This window comes from Colletes gigas, unplaced genomic scaffold, assembly GCF_013123115.1.
Source record: "Colletes gigas isolate AHSC1104 unplaced genomic scaffold, ASM1312311v1 Colletes_gigas_Sc00001, whole genome shotgun sequence".
NCBI lineage: Eukaryota > Metazoa > Arthropoda > Insecta > Hymenoptera > Colletidae > Colletes > Colletes gigas.
In genome coordinates, this window is record NW_025106630.1 from 8,131,956 (window position 1) to 8,153,278 (window position 21,323).

The following is a 21,323-nucleotide window of genomic DNA, read 5'->3' on the forward strand; positions in this document are numbered from 1 at the left end:
GTTTTGCGCATATACGATCCGGTACGACCATAGAATATGTAATGATAGATTCAGAAGTTCACTCAATAGCATTTTTTATATTGCCGGGATCCGGGAATCCCTAACGGTTAGTAATTTTGCACGCCATCTCTAGTTTGAAATTCAAAAAAATCTATATTTGTGTCATCTACCTGCATTTCCGATTAACTATTTTAGTGCTGTTTACCTTTCAAATTTTCCTCTTATTCAAACATGTTGTTACGTGTCCTAAAGCTACGTTCACGCAATACCACGCATTGCAAAACTTCCCACCACTTCGAAAACCTCCCGTTCGCGACACTATAGGTCAGAGTCAAAAATTTGAAATTTTCTTCCTCACTTGTAAGAATAGTGAACGGGGGTAGCAGTGGTGGAAGATGGCAAGAAACGAACGAATCGCGTGCTACTGTAAACGAAGTTAATCGAGTATCATTTGCGACGGCCGTGCAGTCTCGGTATAGTCGACGTCCTCGAGGTTTCGGTGACGATATACTGTTTCGCTTGATGATGATGTGAGAAGGCAAAGCAAAGTTGGAAGGGGGGTAAGAGTTCGGCGAACGGAACAGCCGAAAACTCTTGCAAGCGATGTCAAACATGCGGCGACAAATTTCACAGAAAAGTTTACCAAACCGCCGGCGTGTTTTGGCCAAGATTTGTCAGTGAAACCAGTGCCAATGAGTGTGAATATATGGCGGCGCGAGTACTTTTACTGAGCATCTTGTTTTCAGAAGTGCTAAAACCCGCTTGTGCCGCAGGTGCGTCTCCCTCCACTCCTATCTAATCTGTTTATATTCGCCAAACTGATACATGCTGGACCACGCGCTAACGTTCTTTTCTTTTCTCTATTCTTATTGGTGGTCATGACTTCAATTCTCCTCCCCTCCTTTTATGACTCGCATTACCAAATGAACATAAAGATTTAGTATAAACTGTTTGCCTCGGATTGATGCACACAAAATTTTTTTCAACCACAATTCAACACATTACCGCTTTAAAACTAAAGTGACAGTTTTTTTTCAATTAAACATAAAAAACGTATAATTTATTTTAAAAATTCATATATTTATTGAAAATTAATTCCCATTTTTAACACGTTAGTTTAATGAAAAACAAAACTTACAAAGCTTGAATCGTGTTTTGCTAATTTTCGATCATTTAGATGAATATCTCTCCATCTTTGTGCTTTATTGGAACTCGTGTATTTCAGGTGTCAAAGAAATTGGAGCTGGTTTACATAATAAAAACGTATCGAAACCAGAAAATTTCAACACTAGTCCAACCAAAAGTACTGGTGTAACATTAGAAATTCAACCTAGTGATCATGTGATATTAGGAAAAAAAGGAATTACACTTAGTTGTATAACTGGATCAAATCAAAATATCTCTTGGTTACACAATGGGGTACCAGCACCGCCGTGTGGAATCACACGTTGTACACTTTTACGAAATGGCTCTCTTAACTTACATAAGGTATATTTTTGAAAGTATTAATTAATTAAAAAGGTATTCTAGCCTAGGTGTCAATTTTTTATGTATTCTTTAAAATGAAAATTTAAATACAATTTTTGTCATTTGAAAATATTTAAAATTGTTAAAGATACAGTTATTTCGGTGGAATTTCTTTTGTCAAACATGCTTTCACGATTGTCACAATTCTGACCATTCTGCTTATCTAAAATGAACATAATTTAAATGAACATAATTTAAATTAACATAATTTTAAAATGAGTCTAATTTGTACCTGATTGCTTCAGATGTTTAAGGTGCAGAAGTCTAAGGAAAAGAACAATATTACAGTTAATTTTAGGGATTACAGTAAAGATGAGTATCGTTGTGTAACACATACTAATTTAGGACTTATACGATCATCTCCTACCTTTATACAAATAGCAGGTAAGTTTCCTGTTAAATATCTTATTTTCAAGCCAGGTCAGCTTTATAATCGATATTAAAATTAACAATTATATTTGCATGTTGCAGAACTTGCCCATATATTTAAAGAATCGCTTGAAAATATAACTATACAAGAGGGTGAAGTAGCAAGATTATCTTGTTTAATAGACAGTGTTCCTTTTCCTCCTAATATCACATGGCAGCACAATGGAAAAACATTGTTACCCGACCAGAATAACTCAAAGTGAGAACATTTTTTAAAATGATAATTCCAATCGATAATATTTATTATATATTCTAATTAACATTTGCTTTGTAACAGTAGGTATTTTATGGTACCACCAGGTGTTCTGTATATAAAAGCAACAAAGTTATCAGATGCTGGTTCATATAGGTACGTATATTCGTATGAAAATAATGTAGAAAAAAACCTATTGGTTACACTAGAGAACAACTCTCAAGTTCGAATAGTCAATGAAAATTGTATTCCTGTTTTTATAGATGCATAGTAAATAATGAATTCCTAAAGAAAACCAAAAAAAGTAAAGAGGCAAAATTAATTATTATCTCTCAAGCAGAGCGTAATGAATCACATACTTCGCCAGGGTTATATCCGCAGGTTTCGTACAATCATTGGTTGTTAAATGGAACAAATCTTAGTTTAGCGTGTGCTGCATCCGGATATCCATCTCCGCTTATGACATGGACATTTATTCCTCGCTACACTGGTAACATATTCATATTAATATATTTTATTTGGACACTCACGGATAGAATAGAAATATTAATATTTGACGGTTTGTTAATTTTCAGATAATCATAATGTTGCACAACCTCGCATTTTGCTTAATTCTAGTATTGGCATTAGCATATTGTCATTAATAAATGTGAGTGTGTCTGATGCGGGAGTTTATCTATGTTCTACAAAAAACTTTGTTACAAATAGTTTGGAGATTCAGGTTTGTTATTGAAGTGTATCTTACAAGCCCGATCAACTATTACGAATTTGAATAAGATTCTATGGAAATTGTTTCAGAATATAACGGTGGATGTTTTAGTGCCACCTTCGTTTTTGAAGACACCTATAAATCAAGTATGTCCAAATGGAAGAACTGCAAGATTTGAGTGTCAAGCACAGGGATTACCTATGCCTAAAATATATTGGTTAAAAGACTCATTAAATATTACAATTAACGGTAATGTTATTTACCATAGTGGCTATGGTATCTATTTACTTTATATTATCGATATAATATATAAATTTTCCGCATAAATTGTTTGCAGGACGTAGGACTACGTATGTAAAGGAATACAATAAAATGGAGCTGGCAATATCAGCGACGGTTCCTTCAGATTCTGGTATTTATCAATGTGTTGCTGTAAATTCAGCTGGAGAAATTTGGGCCGCAGGTCGGCTTCAAGTAAACACATCTCGTAATAGTCCTGCTACACCTACCTCTCTAAACTGTCATGCTTTATCACCAGTTAAAATTTTTATTTCTTGGGAGCCACCAAAGTCTCTACCAGTTACCAGTATTACAGCTTATACCGTCCATTATAGTCCTGTAGGTAAGGAAACGGATAGAGAATATATGATCGATAAAAGCATTCGTAACAATTGGTAAATCGATGTCTTTTTAATGTATTTTTCGTATATTCTTTCCGCGTAGAAGGAGGTAAAGAAGAAGTTTCTCCGCCTGAACCAGGTAATTCTACATCGGTAGAAGTAACAAAGCTTCTGGAGCCATTTACAAATTATTCCTTCTACGTTCGAGTGTGGAACAATCATGGTGCTAGTGACCAATCCGCCACCATTTTGTGTTCTACAGCTCCAAGTGGTATGCTAATTTTTTTATACTTCCTATTATAAACACAACAAACATATTTAATACAACTCAACTCTTTTTATTCAGTTCCTAAAGGTGTACCAAAAGTAAACGTGAATATAATTAGTAGTACAAAATTAAATGTATCGTGGGAACCGCTGACTAAATCGGAGTCCCGTGGTATCGTGGTACAATACAAATTACAGTGCAGACCGCATGAATATCCATTTTCTCGCGTTCTTCATTTGCCAGCTAGCGTGGAATCTCATGTACTTTCTGGTAAGTATATAATTCTTTTATTGCAATCAAATTTATTGTCTTGATTTTATATTATTTTTACTTATATTCTGATCGTATTCCTATAGATCTAATACCCGGAGCACAATATGATTTACGAGTACTAGCTAGGACAAATCAAGGTTGGCCTAATATGAGTGAATCGCAATTAGAATGGACCACCGTAACTATGCCATCTGCAGAATCAATTGTTATAAAAAATATTGTGGATATACAAATATTAATCGTAAATTCTTCTGTCGTGAAGGTTAGTACATTGCTTGTAATTACAATTGCGTGATCGAATCGTTGGAATAACGTTACGTCAACATTTTATCACATTAGGCGAAATGGAATATAAATCTTAAAGAAAATGACAAGATTGAATCGGAATTTGACTTTTGGCAAATCTATTGTGAAAATCAAAATGGACATAAATTAGTAAATATTTCGTTACCACTGAATGTTACTGAATATGTATTTACTGATCTTGGTAAGTATCACATGACAAATTTAATATTTTCCTGCCTTTAATACGTTCTATATATTATAATTCGGTACTGTAAATTTAAAAAATAATTGATATTTTTTTTTATTTAGATATAAACGTTTCTTATACAGTAGGCTTGTGCATGATAAGCTCTGGTGAGGCGACAGGTTGCCTAACAAAACAAATAGAGACGATTCAACCTGATGCAAGTAAGTTTGTTAGAAACGTATGCGTTAGACAACAGATGTATACTAATTTTGTATATGACTATCACTCTTATTAATTAGATAACGTACCAATGGCTCTGGAAGCTGTTCCTATTTCGCCAACTTCTATAAACGTGACATGGTCGTTGAGTGACGTCCACGAAGTGGACGGTTTCGAATTATGTTATCATGCTATTCATACAACAAATTTAGATGGCCCTAAGTGTTTTATACTGTACGTATAAAAATATAATTTTATTTTTTTGTAACAGCGACCAACGTTAATATACATATATATATTTTACAGAAACGATACCAAGACAAGCGTCGATAAACTTAGACCATTTACGTTATATCAATTTAAAGTAAGAGCTATTCGAAATAATACAAGCCAAAGCAGTTTTTACAGCGAATCTATAGAATGTTATACGAACGAAGACAGTAAGTATATTAATATATTAATTCTTGTATCTGTATAGGAAGGATAGACTAATAATTAAACGAATTCAGTTCCTGGAAAGGTGGAAGAGGTACAGTGGTTTTTGGTAAATAATTCAAAAGTACGAATCGCATGGAAGGAACCGAGTAATATAAACGGCATAATACAAAATTACTTTGTCATATACACCACGAATTTAATGGACTCGGCTACAATGTGGAGGAATGTGACAGTACCTGGCAATAAAACTTCGACAATTTTACCTGGTTTAACTTCAGGGAAACGTTATTTCGTTAAGGTTCAAGCTATGACAAAGGCTGGTTACGGTAAACCATCCGATCCCATAATTATTACTGGTGGTAGACCAGTAAAAATACCTAATTCTCCGGATGAGCAAAAACCACCACAAAATACTAAACCTGATCAAAGTCTCGGTGAGTAATTTGTTTACAATCGTATTAGTTTGTTTACAACACATTTCAAACTCTAATAAAATGTGTATATGTGTGTTTAGGTGTAATTCTCGGTGTAAGCATAAGTATTGGATTTCTTACAATTTGTCTATGTAGTATGTATTGTCGAAAGAAATGTGAAAATGCTCGTATCTTGAGAGAAAACGCGCAATCTACAAAAGGTCGGGTATTGATACGAAACGGTAACAGGTGCTGCGTAGATCAGTCTTCTACATCAGTCAATCAGCAAACTAATATTAGAGTAGCTCCAAATGAAATTGAACTTGCTGTTCTTTGCCCGTCATCTCCGGTTACGACTAATCCGCATTTGGATACGAAGGTGTGTAAACGTTAATATTTCTATTAATGTGAATTAAAAATTGTACGTAAAAATTCATTGTTACAGGGCGGAAAATCTAATGGAATTCTTGAATCTTGTGCAAAGGAACCATTACTACCGTCGTGGGAAGTAAATGGTGAAACTAAAGATATTCAAATAACGAAAAATTCACAGGTACGAATAGCATATTTAACACAGCCATCGTAAAGACTTTTAAAAACATGTTATAATGAAATGTACGTTTCACGATACAGTACAAATCCAAAGACAGCGTTGTCTTGAACAACGAGAAACAAGAGCAAGAATTAGACCTAGATTTGGAAGGCACACAGCTCACGATGGTCAATTGTACTTTAGGCAGTAGCAGTAGCAGTTTAAATAATAACTCTGGATATCCAGACGGAGACACATCCCTGTCGAAATCGATGTGTATATCCGTTCCAGCACTTGGGCCAAATGGATGAAAGCATCAGGCAATATAAATCGAGTGTTCACATTTTTCTCCTATGCTAATGTGCAACAGGTAGGATGCAAAAGTTTTCCTTCGACTTGAATCAGTTGGCTGCAACATGTACATATATGTGTATACACATACGCGTACGTATAAATTAAAAGTAACAAGAATGGAATTCTCAATGAAGTAAAAAGCAATGCAAGTTACTATACTTGCAAGTTTCGCGCAGTATAGCTTGTAAATGAAACACTAATGCATATATAAGTAATGTAAATAATGGTGTCGTGGAAGTGTGTTAAATCTGAACATTTCAGCTATTATCTTGTAAATAATTTTTCCCCGAAGCAAGTTATTTCTATCAGCAACACAGTATCTCTGTATTAACAATTCAGCGAGGAATTATGGAAATTTCCAGATGTCGTTTTATGGAAAATGGTACTGTGGTACGAACGATACTTAATATTCATTATATAACTTGCTCATATATGTATTGAGTTAATACCTGTGAAAAGGTAAAAAAAGAAAAAAAAAAACAAAACAAAAAGACAAAAAAAAAAAGCAATGAAACTGAGAATGAATCAATCAATAGGATAGCAAGAGGATATTTGATGCTTCTGTACATAGGATAACTATTAACTGTGAATATGTTTTTATAAAGTAACATGTTTCGGATAATGGCAAAAAGATAAGTAAATATGCATTCCTTTACGCTAGGGAGGGCAAAGATATTAAATATCCGGGTACAGGTATGGCCTAATGGTATGTATTGCTTTTGAAGAGAGCAATAGTATTGATCATTCCACACTCGTTAAGTTTTCCATTAGCTAAATCTAAATGAAGAACGAAAGATTTTAAGCTTTAAAAAAAGACGTACTAATCGGATCGTTTCATACATCCAAAATGCAACTTAGGTTTGTTTTTTTATCACAAATATTATAACAAAGTACATACATGCATAACATTTAAAACTTTGACAAAGATTTATTCTATTAATGAATTGAACATTATAACGCATTTTTGAATAATCGAAACGATCATATTAATTTAACACAGTCTTGTTTAAACTAGATGTCTGATCATTGTATTATACACTATTGAATAATATACAGCGAACAGGAAAAAATAAATAGTACTATTTAAAGGGCCCGCTAAATTTGTTTGCCGCATGTACAGAATAAGTTAAATAGTTTGGGGTTCTCTATAATTTAAATATTAACGTAACGATTGGAAACCGTGTTTATTGTATTCTATATATTTTTTCCTGTTCGCGGTGTCAGTTTACACGATAGGGATAAATTTTACGTTGTACAAGACATTTTAAAATTAACTACATCATACGAAAAGGAAAACGAAACAAAACTACAAACATATTCCAGACTGGTGCATGTTACCATGACAGAAAAAACCCAATACAGTACCTGATAGAATAAGCTATATCTTTTAGAGTGAGACGTAGATATGTCATGTTATTATTGTACCTCCATTAATTGTTATTTATTACATTTTACATTCAGTACTATTTCAAATGATCACATAACACTGAATTCCGCAATAACGTAGTCACTACAAGCACAGTATGAAACCATGTAAAGATAAAATTAATTCAATCTGCACATGCTAGAGATTTTACCATATATTTATTGCATAGATTTCTACATCTTTATACGAAATAATTTGTTAACCGTATAATTTTAAATCATTTCTATCAAAATGATTCTGCCTTATGTTAAAGCAATGTTGCTATTAATACAGATCTTTTATATAGTACATACTTCACACCATACTTCTCTAAGTATAAATTATGATTTATTTTTTTTTTTTTTTAACTCGGTACTAATAGGTTATTACGGGACTTTCCTATTTGAATAGTTACAAGATCTGATGCAGTTTTATGGAATAAAACAAAAGGAAACTTTATTTGCATATTACGCATGAAATTCGCTACATATTCTACGATCACATTCATTAGAATCTCAATTTACGCATACACGATTGTAGCTATTTCTTCTTGATATTTCTACAACAAGTTTCGTTTGTTGCAAACACAATTCACAGATAGAATGCTTAATTTGTGATTTTTTTTTTATTTAAATGATTTGTTTTCCATTTGTTATCGTATTTAACACAACCTGTTACATTTTACGTTACTGACATATAGTAGGATACTTTTATATCTGTTGAAGGTATTTGTTACACTTTCTAGAGTTAAATGGGAAATGAGAATTGATATACGTATAATCAATAGACAACTAATAAACAACCGCTCATGAATTTGTTTTCCCTTTGCATCAAACTCTTAAAATATTTCTAAATATCATTTGCACTGTATGTATATGTTAATTATTAAGCTTGTACAATTTTATAACACCGATGGAATTTTTTTTTAATTCTAAGGAGAAAGGTATTATTTGTTTCTTTTTTTATGGGGGGGGGGGAAGATGATAGTTCAAAAGTGTTGACACATGACGGAGACAAAAAATAAGTAATACGGCGACAAATATGCTATTGTATACGAATTTTTAAGCTTTGATTTTTATCGATTTTGTAAAAACAAGAAAAATGAATTTAGACTTTAACTTATTTTGATCGTTGTATTTCTAGCAGCATAATGTACTATATTTAAGTGAGATATTGTTTTGACTGCTATCGATATAATTCTAGTATGGAAATTTTTATATTTATTTTATACCTGTATAAAAATCTTCCATTTTATAGAACGTTTACCGAATTTAGAACAAAAAATTATTGGCGTTAAATCAGTAAAAAACTATTACCGTAATCTTTTCCACTGATTGTACGAATGTGATAAGATTTTGTAAAAAAGAAAAACGGGAAAAAAAATGAAAAATAGAGTCGCCGTGCTAAGCGTTAGCTAAGTGTTTTATTAACTTCAAATAATGGATTATAATCACAGTATTGAAGTACAAAGCAATAAACATATTATCTTTAGACTGCAAAGAGGAAAAACAAGTATTGTAACTGTTACATTTAGAGTATAACAATTTGTATTAAAAAAACATTTGGAATTGAGGCTATTTTAATCACGGATTTTTATGATACATCGTTCATCTCATAAATTATTCTTATACCGATTTAGAAGTGGTTTCGTATCTACAGAAAATTGTATCGATCAATTTTTGTGAATTGTATCTTATTCAATGGTTTATCACAATCGGTAATTTTTCAAGCATATAAAGAAAAAAACAGAGTCCATCATCTTTCATTTGCATATCAAATTTTGTTAATACTTTCATACAAATTTCATAGCTTTATTAAACAGTAAGAGGAGTAGTGATACCTCGTTTCATTTGCAATAGCATTCAAAGATGAAGCAATCCAATAGTATTGGCCATACATGGATAAAGTATTAATGATATTGTACGGCGACTCTAGTCAAGTAAATATACCTCCATAATTGTACCAACCCTGCACAGGGTACGGTACCTTATATTACTTAATTTTAACTTAACCTCAGTACCTATTACACAACACTATAATTTAGATTTACACAATTTACCTCAGAAAATATATTCTCACACACAGTGAGTAGGTATAGCCAAGACATTATACTTTATTTTATACGAGATATATATGAAAATGAAGAAACCCGGTAAATTGAAGTTTGTATTATTATCGTTAATTATAGCAATTATTATATATTAAGAAAACTTTATTAACTTATTTTTCATAAACCCTTATCATTTTCTTTTATCGACACCTACATCATTAATCTATTGCGATAATTATGCTGTTTTTTAGGGTGCAGTTACTTTGTAAATATTTTTACCTATGATTGTACATATATTATCTGCAGAAAATATTAAAAATATATATTTTAATATATTATGTATAATAAAACTACATCAAATTATAATCTTATTATTTAAAGTATTACAATTAAAACGATACACAAAATATTTAACGATATTGTTGATCATTCTGAGTGCAGTATCTTGTTGTAACCAATGATTGAATAAAATTAAGACAGTGTATCGATGTTGCTGGTCTTAGAGAACAAAATAGAATGACCCTTTTCCCCAAGAATTTAGTTCGTTAATGGTATCAAAGGTATAATGATAGCAATTAAATAATTGCATAAATGAATAACTTTATTATCAAAGGATTAATAACAATTAATTAAAAAGGGTAATGCTATGGATTTGATTCGGCAGTTAGTGCCGTTAGCCTATACATGTATCATCCTCTGTAAAATTAGGCTTAATTTTATGTTATAAATCTATTGATTTCCTTATGTTTGGCGTTTTAGAAATATTTTCTAGCTTAATATTATTTGTACTCAATGTAATACATTATGTAATTCGAATGATCTAATATTCTAACTTTACATAACCATATTATTTGCTTGGAATAAAAAGATTTCTGCACACATGTCACGGCTCTTAAAAATTATGTATTGGAATGCAATGGATATAAAAAGAAAAGCAAAAAATCCTTTTTAAGTTTCTACGGATCTATTAGATTTTTAACAATTTTATTTATATTCCCAGTCTTGATGAAATGCAGTATTTAAAAGCATTTTTGGCGGTATACATAATTCTCTAAAATATTTATCCAAACAATTTCATATGCTATAATATATTAAGTTTGGGCATGTAAATATCTAGTTCCATGATTCGTTTTTCAATATGTTCCAGCTTTCGCATTATCCTTACATGTCAAAACTTGACTAGCAACCTTAAGGTGCAAAAATTTCATACCTCAAACTACGATAAAATTAAGTACATTAATTTCTACTTTATCACATTTGAAATAGGCTTATACATGAAATCTTCGTATTCCATATTTGTTATATTCTATAAACTTGACTAACAGTATTTGTTAGCGGGTAAAATACGAGTAAAGTATATAACATACAATAGAGTATGTAATTTGCATAGATTACTAGGCACAAGGTGAAACGCTCCAAAAGTTATTTATACAAATCATTGTAAAAGCCTTTTTAATATTTGATCTTGGCAAACCATGCTCCCAAAATTCATAGAACCAAGGAATGTGGAAATATCTTCATGCTCACATAGTCGTCAACAACCTACATAACAATGATTGAACGAAAATTTAGTCTCTACAAATATTGAAAAGCTGCTACCGATTATAAAAAATTATATTCTTGGATTTACTTTAAATAAATAATTATTTACCTCTTTTAAAACATCTTTTGTAAGTTTTGGATAAACATAATCAAACCCAGTATTTAATAACTTTCTTGGATCTAGATACAAATGTTTGTTGTAAAGAAGTTCTTGGTCTATATATGGAGACAAAGGACTATTCTCCACTCCATCCTTATTGCAAGCCTCTGCCCAAGGTCCCATATGTTTGTCATTCACTTCTTCAACTACGGAGCTCATATCTGTCTAGGATAAGCGATATAAAAAAATAACTTTAAGTTTGTACCCAACAGTCTAACAAGTATTATCTAATAATGCATTTACTATTTATTTTAAATAGTTATTCTTTATCGATAATGCGGTTTAATAATTTTACACGAGCATAAAAATGATTAAAAATATAAATATTGTAAATTTACAATGCTACATTTATCGTTGAACTTTTCATATTAAGAACGATACGAAAAGTAAATATAGTATAATACGTACACGCGCATATTTATACGTACACACACATAAATATAAAAATGCTTAAACATGCGTAACAAAGTACATAAGAAATAATGTAATAAGCCTCTCTTCATACTTTAGCCAATGTAGATAGTGCAGTACCCCAATAATCGTGATTGATATTAAACAATTCTGAAACTATAGCACTGATTGATCCTTGAGTTGAATCACCTTCATCAACAACATTGTACGTTTGACCTATAGTTTCTGGCCTATTTACTACGTGCCAAACAGCTCTAGCTACGTCCCTTGCATGAACCGTGTTCATATGAAGTTCTGGTCCCCAAAGTAATTTCATCATTTCTCCCAAATGTTTATAAACTGCCCCTACTACCAGACGTGGTGCTACAGAAGAATAGTTTTTATACTTAAAACATCATTGTACTATCGTACAAAATTAACGAAGGGTATAACAGTTAACGGAACCTGTACTATTTGTATACTGCCATTAATATTATGAAAAAGTAATATCTACTTGTTTCGAACAAGAAAATTGAAGTAAGTATAAGTGCAGTAGTGCCCACATAAGTGACCACGCTCGGGACCGGCCGCGGTCATTTACGTGGGCATGGTTACTTCTCAGAATTCAACGAAGATGAGGAAGGAGGATAAGTGCGAGTGAGGTGCAGTAGCTGGCACCCGAAACCATATATACAATGTATCGATGACGACCAGCGTCAAGTTACGCTCGATGTTCGAAGCCGCTTGGCTTCGAAGAATTGCCGAGGATAACCGCGGTCATTTAAGTGGGCACTACTGTATTACCTAAGCCACTTCTATCTCCAAAACCATACACGATAGCTGGTCTGAGTATCGTGTACTTTAAACTTGGTATATTTTTTAAATCATTTTCAACTTGGAATTTATATTTTGCAATATACGTCCACGGTTCGCCGGTATCTTCCTCTCTGTGAGGACTCTATAGAAATAACATAGCTTGTCAATTTAATTTTTCCAACAATTCTTTTAATAAAGAAGTTGACACTAAAATTACATACTTTTTCGGAAGTATTGAGATTACCAGAAGATATTTCTACATAACGATCGACTTGTTGTTTTGCTGCTTGTTGAGCACAATTTATGCTTAACTTATAAATTCCTTCTTTATATACAGGGTCCGTTTGACCACTCTTTGTTTCTCCGGCGCAATTAATCACATAATCAATGGGACCGTCCGATAAAAATGCATTCTGACAAGATGCTAAAAATTGTAAAACGATTTATTATAAATTGCGTAAACGATAAAATTGCTACTATCGTCGTAACGAGAAACAAAGAAACTGTCATTAGATCTTGTTCCTAACTTTAATTTGTGAAATACCAATACAATGTTCCAAAGGTTCTATACTAATAATAATTGTTGTCGATACTTGAATTACCTGCATTGATCAAATTAGCACTTTTGAATTCAAGCAAAGGATGCTCGAACATTTGCTGGTGTTTAGCGTTGAGCCAAGCGGTTTGTGGTGGTACTTTGTCTACGACACGTACAAACGACACGAGATCATTATCCAACAGATATTCCACGAGATTACGTCCTATGAAACCACATCCTGTTCCGACGATAAAATGTTTTTTTTGTTCTTTCTGTTTTATCACTTCCGTCGTATTATCGTATAGAAATTGACTACGGTATACTTGCCTCCTAAAATTATGACTTTTGGCTTTCTATTAGAACCAGACGTTGCCATAATTACTTGTCATTTAAAGTCAGCCGGTTATTTCGTCGTCGATTTCGCGAGCCTCTGTTAAAATTAAAAGAACCTTAATCGCCGTGACAGTTCATAAAACAATCCGGCTGCGATACTGTTATCGGAACACCACCACTTTTCACTTAACCTCAACAACTCGGTTCGGAGGAACGTGCCTACCACGGACAAGACATATGAGTAGACCTTACACCTTATGATCTTTCACGGCCCAAATTCACTGTCATACCGACTTACAAATCGAGAAGTGATTTTAGCGTCCTCTTTTCATGGATGGCGGTCAGTCGAGAAACTATTCACTGAATTTGGGTGTAGTTGTGTTTAAATATATGCGAGTAGCGAAGTACGAATTATTCGCGTTTCTTTCTCTACTTGAAGTTGCAAATAATTTGCATTAATTGTATAGTTCCATTCGGAGTTGCGAACAATGAGAACCTTTCGCGTTTGCTTTGCCAGATCTTAATTTTGAGTAATGTTAACTAATTTGACTAATGTAAAAGTATCTTGACTTTAAAATCATTTTTGATCAAAATTTTTATCAATATTGCATACCAACGTCGATAATCGGATATGATTCTCAGAGTCATTGTCCTTAAACACAGAGTGTGCTGTAAAACTACAGATTTTCTTTTATGGTCAATATTCTCAATTAGGCACTATCGAAATACAATCGTCTATTTAAGTAAGATCAATCAATATCAGAGTACATATTGGTACTCTAATAGTCAGGGTTCGTAGAAAACATGCGGTGGATTATCTTACATGAATGGACATCTTGTTAGGTTTTTGTTCTCTCTCCTTGTTGTTAAAATAGCCAATAGATGTTAGGATTTTTCGTCAAAGGAGGGTGGTTGGGGCGAGGCTAGGGCGGGTCTCCATTCGCAGCAACCTCCACGCGTTGAGACCTGGGTCATTATTATTTAGTATGTAATTAATTTTATCGCTTGTTACTGTATAATGTAATTATTTAATAATTAATTACATAGCAAGTAATATGAGCTCTTCGTACAACTTTCATTTTGTTAAAGAACCAGTTTCAGAGTCGCGAACTCATTTCTCTGTAGAATCCCCTTCCCAACGGTCAGGCAACTCGATCCCAGGTCCTGCTGCACTCAATGTTACCTAGTTTTTTTTTGATAAAATAATTGTTTGACAAAACTAAACGTGGAGATCGAAGGAACATTGATTCCTTTTATCTCCCAAGTTTAGTAATTTAAGAATGTAACAGGGAGATACAGAAAATATATTTTATTGACACACGTTTTTATCAGAAAATCGCTGTTTCAATAGCATCGTCCTATGGATGGAAAAGGAAAGTACCTTATTAATTCGAATCTTGTCTACGATTTTCATTATCGTCGACAGTCATCTTAAAGCGTTGGGAACTAACTAAATCATTTCTAAATCTTTAAAATAGTTAAACTAATAATCGTTATTTAATTGAGTAGCAGAATCGGTTAGAGGAACATAAGAAACGTCCATTAACTTTTTCTGCGTGACCGTGCCGTCGGCATTCTTATCCACTTGAAGCAAATGTTGAAGCCTTTGGAAACCTCCAATGACAACGGGACAAACTAGTCGTCCTCCGGGAGCTAGTTGATCTATCAACTGCAATACGCAATACACGTATTTATGCTGGATAGTCAATCTTTATAGAAAGTTCCGATTACTTAGGTTTTATATTTGAGAATTCCCTTTATACCTTTTGCGGTAAAGTCGATGCAGCTGCTCCAACGTGAATCGCGTTGTAGGGTCCGTCAGCAGCATATCCCAACCTGCCGTCTCCCACTAAGCGCATTTACAGTGACCTGTAGATAGACTTCGGTCTATCTTTTATGCAGGATGTTTCACGCAACTGGAAAAAGTTATATCTCTAAAATTGTTGGCGATACAAACAAATGCCATAAAGCAAAATTAAACGTCATCGAACGACGCACAGACCCAATGTAACTTTATTCATTTTCAAATGCATCGATGCCAATCATCGCTGCCGTTTGATTTTGTCCTATGACATTTTGTATCTTTAACCATTTTAAAGATATAGTTCTCCCCAGTTGCGTGAGACACCTTGTGTAACGCACAGCAAAGTCACGCAATTGGTGAACACAGTCAGATTTGATTCTTCGTGATAAGGTACACTATACCTACTCCACGAGGGTGAATTACGAGTATTTTTTAATTCGAGTATATTAATTGTTTTCAAGCTCGTGGATAGATAATCTTAACATTATAGAACACCAACCATTCGTGAATAAAATTCGCAACGCATCAGTAATTTAGTATTTCTTACCGACGAATTTAATACGGCCCTCTTTGAAGAAATGAGGAAAATCCTCGCGTACGTTTTTCGTGGCCATTTCTACTAGTTCGGGAATGTGATCGATACCGACCACGCGACCGTTAGGGCCCACCATGTATGCCATACAAGCTGACAAATATCCAGACCCAGAGCCAACGTCCAGCGCTTTTGCATTATCGCATAGTTGATCGGACAGAATGGACAACGCGTACGCGTGCTGCAAAATCCATACTACATGTTTGTACTCTTACTCTTTTAACATATCCTTGCAACAGGATAAGACTAGATAGATATCGGTATGCGATCAAAATTGTTTCCTACTAAAAATGTGTTGTAGTCTATTGAATATAATTGATATGCAGGCAATCTACACAAAAAGTAAAGATTTTATAAAAAGTAGATCATTTACCATATGGGGAGCACTAATTGTCACGTTAAATCCAATTTTCCTTGGTCGATCAAGATAGGGGTCCGGTCCATGAAAATACTTTGCTCTGTCAACAGCAAGCATAGTTTCCACTGTCTTGTCTGTTGTTAGAATACCAGCTTCTGCAATATAATTCCATGATCAAGTTCTATATAGTCCACTAGATAAAAGTTAAAATTTAGATTAATACTTTTCATAAAACTTGCCTTTTAGTTTTTCTACCATTTCCTGATTCGTGGTTCCATTGCAACTCCATGCCATGTCCCTTGTTAAGCCCGATATAAAAGGCAGAGGAGAAACAATGTACCTGTTTGTAAACAGCAAAAGATGACCTGGAGAAAATAGAACGATTAATGACCCGTTAAAGGGAGCATATACGAATTGTGTGAATACGCCACACGTTTTACATTCATAAATTTTCTAATCTAAAACTTTCAGATATTGTAGACGGTTGTTTAAATGTTAATAGAGGCAAAGAAATATCAGTTTGCAAAACGTTCCGAATGAAAACAAGAAACGACTAAATTGACGAATAGAAGAAAAAGCAGTTCATCAAATTTAGAGAAGCGTAGAAAGGAAAATTAACATTGCGGTTATCCGTGTGCCTAATTGTCAGTGCTGACAAATGACATACAGAAAATCTTACAGAAATCATGTTTAATGGGGGGAAAAAAAAGTCCAGCTTCAGCATCGATTCGTTCCACCAAATTGATAACAGTTATCGAGAAGTAATGTCACTATCTCGTATTAAAAGACGTGTATCGAATTTGAAGGACGTTTTTATGAGGTTAAATACCTGCTTTGCTGTTATCTGGCTGTAGAATATACTTTCTGTGTCTGCGAAAAGAAGGCTAAAGCTGTGTTGACATCCCCACTCTATGTACCTATCTACTACGCCGATGCTGCGATTATCTGTTTCGCTCGGTCTTGATATGGCTCGTTGTCGATCTTCGTCATTCCTAAAATAGGGATGTCCACCAGCTTCGTCTTCTTTTAATAGTAGCATAGAACATATTTATCTTTGGGTTTAGTCGTAGAATAGTTTGGACACCTGTTCTAATCAAAACTAAAGTAATTTCCATTTAATTCGAAATTACCGACTTATGATCGCAGATTACAAACGTAGCTTGATTACTGGTTATCGTGATTACTTTTTGTAGCCAATTAGTAGTTAGCTCAACTGAACCATAGCGTAGGATAAATTTAGAGTTAAATGGCTAAAACTGTTAGAAGTCTCAAATCAGAATCATTTGAGTTGTTGAAATTTTACCCATTCTTTAGAAATTGCAATATCAGGTGCACGAAATTTCATGCAATGGTGTAAAATTACCCCCCGCGTGTACGGGTGGCGTATAAATTAGCTTTAAGCAACCGTTCGTTTGAAAACTCAGCTGTCTCTCACGTTGTCGTAAATTAGCTTTACTACCGGGAGTCGGTAAAATAGAACGATAATAAATCATAGACGGAGTACGTTCAAATATTTGATAATGGCAATGGCAAGACAGTATTTTTTTTTCTTAGATCACGCAGATTTAAATCGGAAATTAAATTTGAAAGCGGGTAACTGTAACATCGAAGAATAACGAAACGCCGTGTAAGAAATGGAAATGTATGCAAATTTTGATTCACGACAAATTATACATCACTGTTGATCATCGTAGATACCATTACTACAATGCTTCTTGTAATTCTTTTCATCATCAACCTTTGTCTAATCGAAGACACATCGTGTCTCTTTACAATCAGCGTTTTGGCGGTATTCATAGTTGGATCTTTGCTGGTAGTCGTTGGGAATAATAGTGTTCTGTGCGTAACAGAGTTCAGGAAATGCTACGTTACAGAAAGCTCAGTGTATTCGAATTTTTGGGGGTTGGTATATTTATGGCACGCACCGCATTTCCAGAGAAAAGCCAGGGCTTGCGACGAAGATGTTGATAGGATCGCGGAGATGCGCGTTCGCTCATTCCCACGTTTGTTTGCCGAGTACATAGATGCACAGCCAGGCGAAAGATAAGAATTGCAGATTCGATTCGTTCGAGTTCGTTAAGTAGTTGCTTTACGATCAGTATAAATTCAACGAAGGGTCGGACCTTCGGTAGTAAAGGGGACATCGATCGCGAGGACAGTATTCTCTGTATAAACGCGTGGTCAACAAAATCGACACCGTTTTCGCACCCTTGACTCACTTGATTACGCTTCGATGATAAATACGTAAGAAACCGAATACGTTGCATCCGTTATCCGATCCGAATTAATCTTGGGACTGTGGGCGTCGATTGTTTGGAGAAAAAAAACAAGGAAAGATCATGACGAAGGGGACGAAAGTTGGGGGCCCAGGAAAATTTCGACAGTTTGTCGTCGCACTTGCCCGTAAGTGTTCCAAGAGTCATTCTAGGCTTAACGACCAAGAGATATTGGAATAATCAATAAAAATTATTTGGGTCCAGTGGCGTAGCTAGAGTTGCAATAAATCTTCAAAGTCTTTCTTTCTCAATGGAGAAGTCATTTATCGTTCTCATAGAAGAATTATTGCATTCCAAGTTAATAGAAGAGACGCAAAGGAAACGAATAATCGTGTTGCAATTATGTTCCAGCGAATATTTTGTGTTTGTCGTACGGGCTGTCGATAGGATGGCAGTCGCCGATGACACCGTTGTTGCAAAGCACGGATTCCCCGGCGGTTAGCGAGCCGATGACGGACGACGAGGTGTCCTGGTTGACCGCGATCATGTGCTTGACGGGTGCTATCGTCAGTTTGGTCATCGGCGCGATAGCGGAGAGGTGCGGTCGCAAACTGGCCTGTTGCATGGCGGCTCTGCCGTTCTCCGTCTGTTGGATGTTGATTATTTTCGCGAGCGAGCACATGCACGTGTTCGTCTCGCGTTTCTTCGCGGGGCTCGGCGGCTCGATGTCTCTGTACGTGGTGCCGCGCTACGTTTCCGAGATCTCCAGCGACGACATACGCGGCATGCTCAGCAGCCTGCTGGTCTTGCTCCTGAACGGCGGCATCTTGCTAGGATACATCCTCGGCGCTTTCTTCTCGTTTCGCGTCTTCGCTATCATCGCCTTCGCGATAGCGTTGTTGTACTTCGTGTTCGTTCTCTTCCTACCGGAGTCACCCGTGTACCTGGTGCAACGTAACCGGCTCCCCGAAGCCGCGAGGTGAGCAGACGCTTTCCAGGGCTCTTGATTCCAAAGATAACGCGAGAAGATCTGGAAGATACATTCCGTTTATTAAAATCACTAACATTTTGTTCGAAATTGTCTTACGTAGCTTAACGTTAACTTACTTTACCATAACATAGTGGAAATTGAAATTCGATCACACGGAATGAATCAGTCTTCGTGTTTGTTACTCTATGGAAGTCTTGTTGGAAAATTCTGATGACGTTGTACCATGTGTGTCCGGCTGTGATCCGAGGATAGCGGCTTAGACTAAACACCGAGCGTCGCAAATTCGAGGAAATGGCTGCGTAGTCGCGATGGGAATTCGAACGTAACGATATGTGAAATATACGCGTGGTTTCGAGGGGAAAATTAATTAACACTAGATTTTACATATGTATATCCATTAGATAGAACCATTTATCAGATTACATTTTGCGTGATTTTTAGGTGTTATCCTTGTATCAAGAGGTCTAATTTTCAGTTGGTCCATTGTCGATCGAGTTTGCTCTAATTTCGTATCTCGTAGATCCCTAAGGTCGTTGAGGGCCGGCCACGAGCCGACAGTGCAGCGGGAGCTATCGCGTCTCCAGGCGGAGGTAAAGGAACTGTACGTATCAGGAAAATCGATCGGTCTATCGGACCTGGTTCGAGACAAAGCAACTGTCAAAGGACTGATCATTACGCTGGGCCTGTTCTCTGCACAACAGTTCTGCGGAATATTTGCCATGGTAAGGGAACAAATTGCTTTCTCATGAACAAAGATATCAACAATGTTTCTGTTTCTTTTCGCAGATAAGTTACACGGAGGCGATATTCAGGATGTCGGGAAGCTCGTTGTCCCCGAACACCTCTACGATTATCGTGGGCGCCATACAACTGTTCGGCTCGTACTTGTCCACCTCGTTGATGGAACGACTCGGTAGAAGACCTTTACTTCTGATGTCTTCCTCGGGGATGTGTGCCTGTCACTACATCCTCGGTGTCTTCTGCTACCTGCAGACACTCAATTACGACATCAGTAGTTTCACTTGGATCCCAATCGTGACGTTGTCCGTCTACATGATCCTTTACAGCTTGGGTTTGGGTCCTGGCCCGTACGTGGTGTCTTCGGAGATACTCAGTCGGGACGTGTCCACTTTGATCTTGTCAATGGGTTTGTTCTCCGTTTGGATATCGGCATTCCTCATCGTGAAATTTTTCCCAAGCATGGTCACTCTGTTGGGCATGTTCGGTTGTTTCTTTCTGCTGGGCACCTTCTGCGCGATCATTTTCGCGTTCGTTTTCACGCTCATCCCGGAAACGAAGGGTCAACCGCGTCAGTTGATCTTGGATCGATTGAACGGACTGTCCTCCTCCCACAACGAGAACCGATACATCACGTCGAGTAACATCGTCGACAAAACTATGCCGTTACCCGAGCAAATTTGACGACTCGTGCTTAACAGTGGATGAACATTTTAGAACAAAAAAGTAACTAGCGTGTTCGAATCGTTTCCCGCCTAAAATGATTTAGAATGGATTAGCGGGTGGACCAATGGTTCTCACGCAGACCGAAAAGAAACTTCTCTTCGTTGTTGTTTTATGTACCTTGTATATACACTCGTGCGCGTACACTATTCTCGTCGTTGTAAGTTAATTTAAGAAAAAACAACTCACGATGGTTTTTTGAATTTTTATACTGGCTAAT

General features: G+C 35.4%; 4 protein-coding genes across 8 annotated transcripts; 2 read left to right on the forward strand and 2 right to left on the reverse strand.

Annotated features, from left to right (window-relative positions):
* Positions 1-378: 378 nt before the first annotated feature.
* LOC122395750 (protogenin-like) lies at positions 379-8,888 on the forward strand. Of its 2 annotated transcripts, none has more exons than XM_043393594.1 (20): positions 379-773; positions 1,226-1,488; positions 1,773-1,911; positions 1,999-2,155; positions 2,234-2,305; positions 2,413-2,639; positions 2,725-2,870; positions 2,948-3,107; positions 3,196-3,480; positions 3,582-3,749; positions 3,825-4,016; positions 4,103-4,281; positions 4,359-4,506; positions 4,614-4,712; positions 4,791-4,944; positions 5,017-5,150; positions 5,220-5,582; positions 5,663-5,940; positions 6,007-6,114; positions 6,195-8,888. In XM_043393594.1, the coding sequence occupies exons 1-20, from the start codon at positions 707-709 to the stop codon at positions 6,402-6,404; spliced, it is 3,549 nt and encodes a 1,182-aa protein (XP_043249529.1). In that variant the 5' UTR covers positions 379-706; the 3' UTR covers positions 6,405-8,888. The 2 variants fall into 2 exon arrangements, with proteins under 2 accessions (XP_043249529.1, XP_043249537.1); XM_043393602.1 differs by having other exon boundaries at positions 2,237-2,305.
* Positions 8,889-10,343: 1,455 nt separating this feature from the next.
* On the reverse strand, positions 10,344-14,837 carry LOC122395781. Of its 2 annotated transcripts, XM_043393648.1 has the most exons (9): positions 14,725-14,837; positions 14,505-14,647; positions 13,676-13,778; positions 13,413-13,586; positions 13,032-13,234; positions 12,799-12,952; positions 12,110-12,378; positions 11,554-11,769; positions 10,344-11,444 (listed from the first exon to the last, which is right to left on the reverse strand). In XM_043393648.1, the coding sequence occupies exons 3-9, from the start codon at positions 13,722-13,724 to the stop codon at positions 11,391-11,393; spliced, it is 1,119 nt and encodes a 372-aa protein (XP_043249583.1). In that variant the 5' UTR covers positions 13,725-13,778; positions 14,505-14,647; positions 14,725-14,837; the 3' UTR covers positions 10,344-11,390. The 2 variants fall into 2 exon arrangements, with proteins under 2 accessions (XP_043249583.1, XP_043249575.1); XM_043393640.1 differs by lacking the exons at positions 14,505-14,647; positions 14,725-14,837 and having other exon boundaries at positions 13,676-13,940.
* A 40-nt stretch (positions 14,838-14,877) lies between these two features.
* LOC122395803 (protein-L-isoaspartate(D-aspartate) O-methyltransferase-like) lies at positions 14,878-17,629 on the reverse strand. Of its 3 annotated transcripts, none has more exons than XM_043393691.1 (6): positions 17,115-17,220; positions 16,675-16,800; positions 16,451-16,590; positions 16,033-16,258; positions 15,445-15,530; positions 14,878-15,350 (listed from the first exon to the last, which is right to left on the reverse strand). In XM_043393691.1, the coding sequence occupies exons 2-6, from the start codon at positions 16,727-16,729 to the stop codon at positions 15,165-15,167; spliced, it is 693 nt and encodes a 230-aa protein (XP_043249626.1). In that variant the 5' UTR covers positions 16,730-16,800; positions 17,115-17,220; the 3' UTR covers positions 14,878-15,164. The 3 variants fall into 3 exon arrangements, with proteins under 3 accessions (XP_043249626.1, XP_043249618.1, XP_043249608.1); XM_043393683.1 differs by lacking the exon at positions 17,115-17,220 and adding an exon at positions 17,055-17,096; XM_043393673.1 differs by lacking the exon at positions 17,115-17,220 and adding an exon at positions 17,265-17,629 and having other exon boundaries at positions 14,879-15,350.
* Positions 17,630-18,380: 751 nt separating this feature from the next.
* On the forward strand, positions 18,381-21,310 carry LOC122395767 (facilitated trehalose transporter Tret1-like). The gene is made up of 4 exons (XM_043393614.1): positions 18,381-18,838; positions 19,063-19,630; positions 20,163-20,364; positions 20,429-21,310. Exons 1-4 carry the CDS (start codon positions 18,775-18,777, stop codon positions 21,062-21,064), a joined length of 1,470 nt encoding a protein of 489 aa, XP_043249549.1. The 5' UTR covers positions 18,381-18,774; the 3' UTR covers positions 21,065-21,310.
* Positions 21,311-21,323: the final 13 nt, after the last annotated feature.